This window comes from Danio aesculapii, chromosome 1 (assembly GCF_903798145.1).
Source record: "Danio aesculapii chromosome 1, fDanAes4.1, whole genome shotgun sequence".
Lineage (NCBI taxonomy): Eukaryota > Metazoa > Chordata > Actinopteri > Cypriniformes > Danionidae > Danio > Danio aesculapii.
In genome coordinates, this window is record NC_079435.1 from 39,217,232 (window position 1) to 39,225,407 (window position 8,176).

Here is an 8,176-nt window from a genome sequence, read left to right on the forward strand (position 1 = left end):
TCTTCAACTCATTTTAAATTAGCGGTAATGGTTTAAAAAGTTATGGTTTGCACAACATATTGTGAGTGTACCCACCAAACATGAGTCTGAGTTTAAAAGAGTACGAGTGTGGGTTTGTTTGAAAATAAGTTGGTGTCGTAGAGAGAGAAAAGGCTGCAGCAGGGATTAAACGAAACAAGCTATTCAGATGTGATCTGAGCGAGCCTTTTCCTGCGTTTCTTCTGCAAATACGGCTGGCTTATAAATCGAAGTGTTCCTAGAGCTTTGATTGATTTCGAGGCAGGTTCCGTTTAGAAATAGCGAGAGCGGCTGAAAGACATTCATGCTCCCCCATCCAGAAAATAAACCCGATTAGAGACGCTGCTCCATTACGATCCGCTATCGGCCGCTCCGATTAAACCGCTCCAAACACAGCGAACCAAACGCCAGCAAAGCGACGTGACATCAGGCGTGCTTTAACAAACAGACTCACCGGGGGAAAGAAACGAGTAAAAGACTATACTTCACTCGTGCTGGGCACATGCAATGATTTCGAAAAGAAATTAAAAAGTTAAACAATTAAATTACAGATAGGCTACGTGCATTTAAAAAAGTAGCTTTTATCTTAAACTATAGTGTCAATGTCAATATAAAATTGCCACATAAATATAGAAAAGTATTTAGGATAGCAGGATTTGTAATTATTTTATAGTTATAAAGATTTGATAAACTATATTCTAGACTAGCTATGTATCATAGTGTATTTATGACATTATTATTTTATCATATAGCCTATTCAAATCTTATCACAATGCCTACAATAGGCCTATATTTGTAATTAATGTCTCACTGATAATGCTTGATTATTATTATTATCATCATCATCATCATCATTATTATTATTATTATTATTATTATTATTATTATTATTATCATTATTATTAGGCTATTATTATAAGCCATTGTAGCCTAATTTGCATAAAATGTATTATTTAAAAAAAAATACGTTTTAACAGGCGACATTAAACAACCAAGCAGCTAAAATCAAAGCACAGAAACAACTTTCTGCAAAAAAACATTGTTGTTTTTTCTTGTGGCATAAACTTAAGAAGTGCTTTTTTCATTTTTATAGACAATAAAAATTGAAAAATTTACATTTTTAAAAGAACAGATAAAACAGTTTCAGAAATCTTTCAAAAAGACATAAAACAGCATACGAATCTGCATTAATCGTTTTTTTCCGTTTAGTTTAAGATTTCATCTAATGTTTAAGACCAACTGGTGGCTTAACAACATCTAATTTACTGCATCAGACGGAGTGTTACCTTGCACTTTTTGTGAATAAAAAAGCAATTTCTTATTAATATTCATGAGAAAGATATAATGTCATTAAACACATTAAAATCTCTCTCCCTCTCTCTCCCTTTGCAACATCAGTGGAGTTTCTTTCCTAAAAGTCTCGCAGGTTCGTGTCACAGTCAATTCTTAAGGCTTGCACCGTTTGACATTTTCGGTGTAATCGTTTTACCCCACGGATTGTGTTGAGATATTGTGGCGGAGAGGAAACGTGATTCGTTCTAGCTTCTGAAATGTGTATACATCTAATCCACCGTTTCATTCACCGTGCCAATAGATGTCATTTCACATAGATGTGCGTGTGCGTGTTCGGTGGGTGGGTGCGCGCATATTTGAGTTTTTAGCGGTGGCTTGTTGTATGAGGTTTTATTCATCGACGAGAGAGAAGACTGGGAGAGAAAGAAATAAAGAATGAAAGAATGTGTGTGTGAGGGACAGGGGGTAGAGGGGGAGAGGGAGAGAAAGAGAGAGGGACAGAGAGATCACAATTGCATTTGCAGGGTGCATATTATTGCAGCTCTTAGTATAATAACAAAGACTTTGCAGTTTTCACATTTTTTATTTTTTGTTGTTTCTAAAATAAATTAAATATATGTATGCGACTTATTTTCTTTTGTTACAAAAAAATGATAATTTTTTCACAATAACCAATACAAAAAATGTAAATCACGTCTCACACAATAAAAAAAATGATAAATCATAAAGTAAAATGTGTTGAAGATTATTAAACGTGTGATGGCGGCAACTAGAATAAGGAATAAAGAAAGGGGAAGAGACAAGGGGCCCTCAACGCTGGTATCTTGGGGGACCACCGGTGTCCGCCATGTCACGAATGAGTGACCACACATCTCTCCGCCACAGTGAGCAACTTCGGCTTTCGTTTTTACCCTCACAAGTGGCCTGTTTACAGCCACCCTAAAGCAATGTATTTAAAGCGTAAGGCGCCTGTTTGCCATATCCTCAGCTGCGGTTCAAGTTCAGTTTGTGTCCGCTGGCTGCTGGCCTTGGCCGCGATCTCTTCCCCCCTCTCTTCCCCCAAGGGATTGTCAAACAGAAGGCTAAAGCTCTAACAAAGCAACCGGGTTCTTGGTTAAGGGAAAACTAGCAAAATAGCTGACAAAAACAGCAAACTTTACCTGTATTTAAAACACGATTAAAATAGGCCATATAGCTTTCATTAGTTGCATCTTTAAAGTTTTTTAATCAGTTAGGCTATAACATACTGATTGGCTTTCATTAGCTATATTTAATCCGCTTGTTTCGATTTTTCCAGTTCTTTAAAACAAATTCTGCAAAGTTGGAAAGAAATCAAACATTTGACAAATTAAAGAAAGTTAAATTCGATAAGCCTGGAACTTACTGTGCATTGCTGCGAAAGGGTCGTGTTTGCAGTGGATTTCCATCGTGTTTTAAAACAGGCCTTCTCGCAACACCAAAAAAGTCTTTATTGTCCAGTACTTGTTGTTTTAAAGGGTTGTGCGTTTGTAGTCAGTCCGTCCTTGTTTCTTTTAAACACAGTTTCAACTATTTGGGAGTCCACAGAAACTTTGGTAAACAAATAAAAAACTAAACCTTGAGGCCTAAGGTCATTAGTTGAAGGAATTATGTAAATAGTTTTCGTGATTTTCGAGTTCAAAAGAAAGAAGAAAATTCATAAATAGTTTGTGATCTTATCCATCATTAATTAGCCAACAAAAACTGTAAATAGGCGGCCAGGGCACAACCCTGTAGGGTCACACAATTGCTTCTGCGGCCCTACATCCAGTCTCAACTAACTCAGACATCAGAGAAGATTCATCAAAAAAGAAATTTCAAAACAAGTCCTGGATATGTAGGAATTTTAATATTATTCCGAACAGTCTTCTTAAGCTTTAGATAAAAACGTAGAAGTCTCGTTCCCAAGCTCTATCTTGACATCCTCGCTCCACTGACCGTGACCCGTGAACTGTGACCGAGGTTCCCGCTGTCAGAGCGCGTCTCTGCCAGGGATCTGTAAAATCCTGGTGAGGTTTCTGAGAAACCAAAACATTTACTTCATGTTCAGCGTATCTTCACATAAGCTCGATTTGCTTGCATCTTTATATTTTAATTGCTCAAATCGCGTCTCTTTTTTGAAAATGAAATATGCAACTCCGACAGCACGAAGGTCCCCAAACAAAAGACATACGTACATGTGAAATTAAAAAGTACATGGTGTGAACCCCGAATTGACACGTTTTCCGAAGTTGAATATAAAATAAAAAATAGCCATTGTGCGAAGCATTTGAACTTGGGGAGAATGTCCAAGAAATGACGGGAAAAGGCTTTCTTAAGTTTTGAAGCAGTAGGGAAGTGCGTAAAAATCCAAGCAAAGTCTCAGTTGGTTGATACGGTGGTGTAATTTGTCTTTCTCGCCTTAGCTGCCGTCCGCCCAAACGGTGTTCTTCTTTCAGTGTGAGCGCTCCGGCGGCGAGAAGCAGTGGTCGAGCCTCCGTCTTTACCGCGCAAACACTGCACGAGCGCACGGCGCGTTTCAGAACCTGTTCTCGTGTGGACAGCGCCAAAGCCACAGCGCACTGAATCTACTACCGAGTCCGAGCGAGACTGTCAATCAACAGAAGTCTACCTATCCGAGCACTGCACCTCTGCCGTCACAATCGCCCTGAGTCGCGCTCAGATAAAGACGACGCTGATTGGCTAACACTGAGCCAATATAAAAATGACGTGCTGTCCCAATTGTGCACTGACAAATGAGGAGTCTCGGATCGAAGTTGGTTCTCTGGCGTTGCTGATCCCATGATTAATTTCAATTAAGGAAGGGGATAAAATTGAAAATTTAAAATAGCCTTTTTAGACTAGTCTTTTTTAGACGTACAATTAATAAACAGTTAACAATTATTTATGCGTCAGAATATGTTTTCAGTTAAATGAATAATCCTAGCCATATAATGAATTGTAAAAACACTGCAAAAATCATGAGACTGACATATTGCAGCATTTTACTGAGTTACATATGCATATAAAACAATATACAGCCTATTATATAAATTAACAAATCTTTTCGACTGTTGGATGTTAATTAGAAATTACAAATAATATCGCACTTGCACGTGCAATTACGACTGCTGTTTAGAATTGTCTACGAGAAAAAAAGTGTTAATTTATAGGCTTAATTAAGTAGGACAAAGTTTGATTATTGTGCATTAAGTAAAATGCTATGATTCGTTTTCATTCATAAGGGATTTTTTATGCTTCTATGTTTTCTTCCTGTCTTCGTTGTTTTTACGGATACAAGAACTGTTTTACTTTTGCATATTTTCTTGCCTAATAGCCCAATTTTTCATTAACAGACTATCAAACAGATTATTCAGAACTTGATATTAAGTCAGATAAAGTTTAGCTGACTTAGTAACTGTGGCTTGTTTTTAAATTAGGGTCGTTATATTTGTTTTATTTTCTAGTATAAAATACAGGCATTACAATATTATTTAAAACAAAACAAAAAAATAAGAGTTATTTTATGAATATTAATGCTTATTAACTTTATTGAATTATTTATTTATTTACAGTTACTGAATTAATTATTTAATAATTAGTCAAATGAACTACTTTACTTTTCAACACTTATTAAATGATTTATCGATGGATTACTAGTATATATTTAAATATTTTTGTCCTTTATTAATATATATATATATATATATATATATATATATATATATATATATATATATATATATATATATATATATATATATATATATATATATTTAAACAAATACATTTTATGAAGCAAAACATTATACAACATAAAAACACAAAATTATACAATTATACAGCACACAATTTTAAATGGCTCTCAGTGTTTTACGTGTTGTTTTGTGTAAGTCTTCAAAAGAGCACACAAACATTAACTCTATAAAAATTAGATTTTTCTGCCTAGTTAGAGCACGTTTTAGGATAGATTTTCATGCATGCGACTCTTCGAACTGTTCTGCTTAGAAATCAGTGACACAACTGTCTTTTATATGTGTTGGTATTTTGCTGTGTGGTCAAAAATATGGCCTTTATGTCACTGAAATGATGTGATTCAGGCTCACCATTCATGTGCTTAACGCACCAATTTGGTTTTTTTCCATGAGTGTCTTTAAAAAAAGATTCATCCGTGGTGAGCCGTATGTGCCACGAGGGGGCGAACCTTTGGTCTCGTGTGAAGAAGCTCATCACACGCGCGCGCGCACACACACACACACACATACACATCCGTGCGCACTTTTGCATACACGCACAACTAATGATAGACATGTGGCAATGTTAAACAAATATTTACGTTTTGTTCTCCGTCTTATTCTGTAAGATATTTAAATATGTTTGTAAGTTTGTTTTACTTAACAATTATGGAGGTTTTTAGGCACACATTTCTTAGTCTAAGTTTTATTTATTTATTTTCAGTTGATTCTTGAATTCAGATTCAAACGCTGCCTCCAAATAAAAAAATATTTATATTATGTTGATTTAAAGATTTAAACTATGTAAATATTTGAAGTAACCTACACTGAATTATTTTAGGCTTAATTTTTCGATCTTTTTGGGGAACCACTTTTTATTTCCCCAGTTTAGCTCTGGCCCATGTGATGAAATGTTTAATAATCTGTCTTTCTTGAGGAAATATTTGCTTATAATGGTTTCTGTAAATACAGTTTTTTCTAAGCAAATTAAACACACAAATATGTTGTAAACAGCTACAGTTGGCTTCTGATTCTAGCTTGGAAATTTGGACAAAAGTTATTTTCAGTTCAAATAATTAGCATAACCAATTACAGAATGTCTGATGTCCTTATAAAGCTACAATTGATATAATAATGATTTAGGAATTGTGTTATTTAGGCTTATTGGGGTCATCTTAAGAACATAGAAGTAATAATAATAATAATTTTATTATTATTATTAATAATAATAATAATAATAATAATAATAATAATAATAATAATAATAATAATAATAATAGCCTAATAATAATATGAAATGGTGAAAAAATATACAAATAATAAAAGTGTGTTTAGGAGTCTAAACAGCTAATCAGAATTCTAACTGTGGATTGTTTACAAGTCCACAATTTTAAATAATTCAGAATAATTCATTATCAAAGTCAAAGCTTAGCTAGTCAGTCGAATGAATTGTATCAGAAAATCTCGTCAATGGTGTTTTAATAAGTGAAAGATTGCGTTTGTTCATAAATTCGAAATTAAATCATTTCCATAGATTGTGTGTGAAACCAGAGCATAAAATAGCACCAAACTACTGACTTCTCGAAAACTACAACTGTCTCAGATGTTTGAACTGAGGGTTAGCTACTCCATCAGTTATAGGTCTGTTTATATATTATTTGACATAAACATGATGTGGGCCTACAATAAAAATAATTGTATAACCTACTGATAAAAACCACCGGTCACACAAATTTGAGAAGCAAATAGCCTAGAATTGGGCATAATAATAATTCTTAGTCCTCAATGAAAGCTATAGGCGTATAGCCAACACAAAGCAGGTGAGCTGATCCTGGTTTAAACTGGCCTCTTTAAGGTCCAACTTATAGCCTAGTTGACAGCATTTAAAGCACAAGCTATTTCTTATAATGCTATAAAGCAACGTGAGTGCCTTTAAGCTACAGTCATATTTCTGCATGTCAACACTCAATAGCCTGTGACATTTTGCAAAGTACAAATATCAACACCGACAGAATGTAGCCTAGGTAGCCTATTATTTTCATCTGAACGCACCATTTTATTGGGAGTTCTACATGTAATACGTAGCGAGAGACGTTTACGAAAACATGAATATTTGTTTTTAGACTTGAAAAGCCAATAATAGGCCTACTTGATCCTCAACAAAAACGTGCAGAATTGGAACTCTGTATCAAGAACCTCCTTGTATGACAGGAATTGTCATTGGTTTTTACTCATCTTATACGCCTATATTGCTTTTTAATTACTATTTTATTTCATGTTAATTTGGACTGTGATTTACCGGACAAATAGGCCCAAACCCAGCACACTTCAAGCTCAAAACACGTTGCTGTAAAAATCACACAATAAGCAAGGTGTGGCCAAAATGTGAGCCAGAATTTCCAGGCCCACTTGAACGTGTTGTACAAGGTTTTAAAATTGACAATAACATTATTATCAACTAAAAAAAAATAATAATAATAATCAAGCCGTTTAAAAAAGGACATCTGCACGTGTAGCAGGTGCACAAATGCGGCGTGTTAGTCCAGCTTTGTAAAAAGAGACAGTTGTATACTTCTTTGAACAAACAATAGTAGGCTAGTTCAAGTAAAATGGAGAAACAGATAAGGCCCTACCCGACCGTCCGATGCGCAGAGATGGACCCTTTTGGTCCAAGTCCATGCCGTGGCTAGAGGTTGGACAGAGGGATGAGCGGGGGGGTGAGAACAAAAAAAGTTCCCTCTCCTATAGCCTCTGTTGCTGTTCTCTCTGCTCTTTTTTGTAACAGTGGTTTTGACGAATGGTAGTTTGAAATAATGTGACTCTTCCGCTCCCTGTTGCGCCGTTGCAATTGTTCACTGGAGTGAGACTAAACGTTTTAGGTGGAAAAGAGACTCTGAAGGAAGCGTGAAACGATTATGGGGCAAAGTCAAGAAAGAGCCGCGCGCTCATGCCCTCTTTCTTCCTCTTTCTCTCTCTTTCTTCCCCTCTCTCTCTTTCACTCACAAACGTAGGCTACACTCGCTGCCCTTCTTCAGACAGCGTGCATGGCGTGGTTGCGTATGTGATAATTTTGGAGAACTTTTAAAACATTACTTTATCCTCCTCTGTCTTTTTCTCTCAAGCTGACACCTTCA

General features: G+C 35.5%; 1 protein-coding gene across 1 annotated transcript in view; it reads right to left on the bottom strand.

Annotated features, from left to right (window-relative positions):
• Positions 1-2,738, bottom strand: part of pax5 (paired box 5) — an 85,794-nt gene extending 83,056 nt beyond the window's left edge. The window contains exon 1 of the mRNA XM_056481414.1: positions 2,696-2,738. Coding sequence (XP_056337389.1) covers positions 2,696-2,738 — 43 coding nt within the window. The remainder of the gene's footprint in view (positions 1-2,695) is intronic.
• Positions 2,739-8,176: the final 5,438 nt, after the last annotated feature.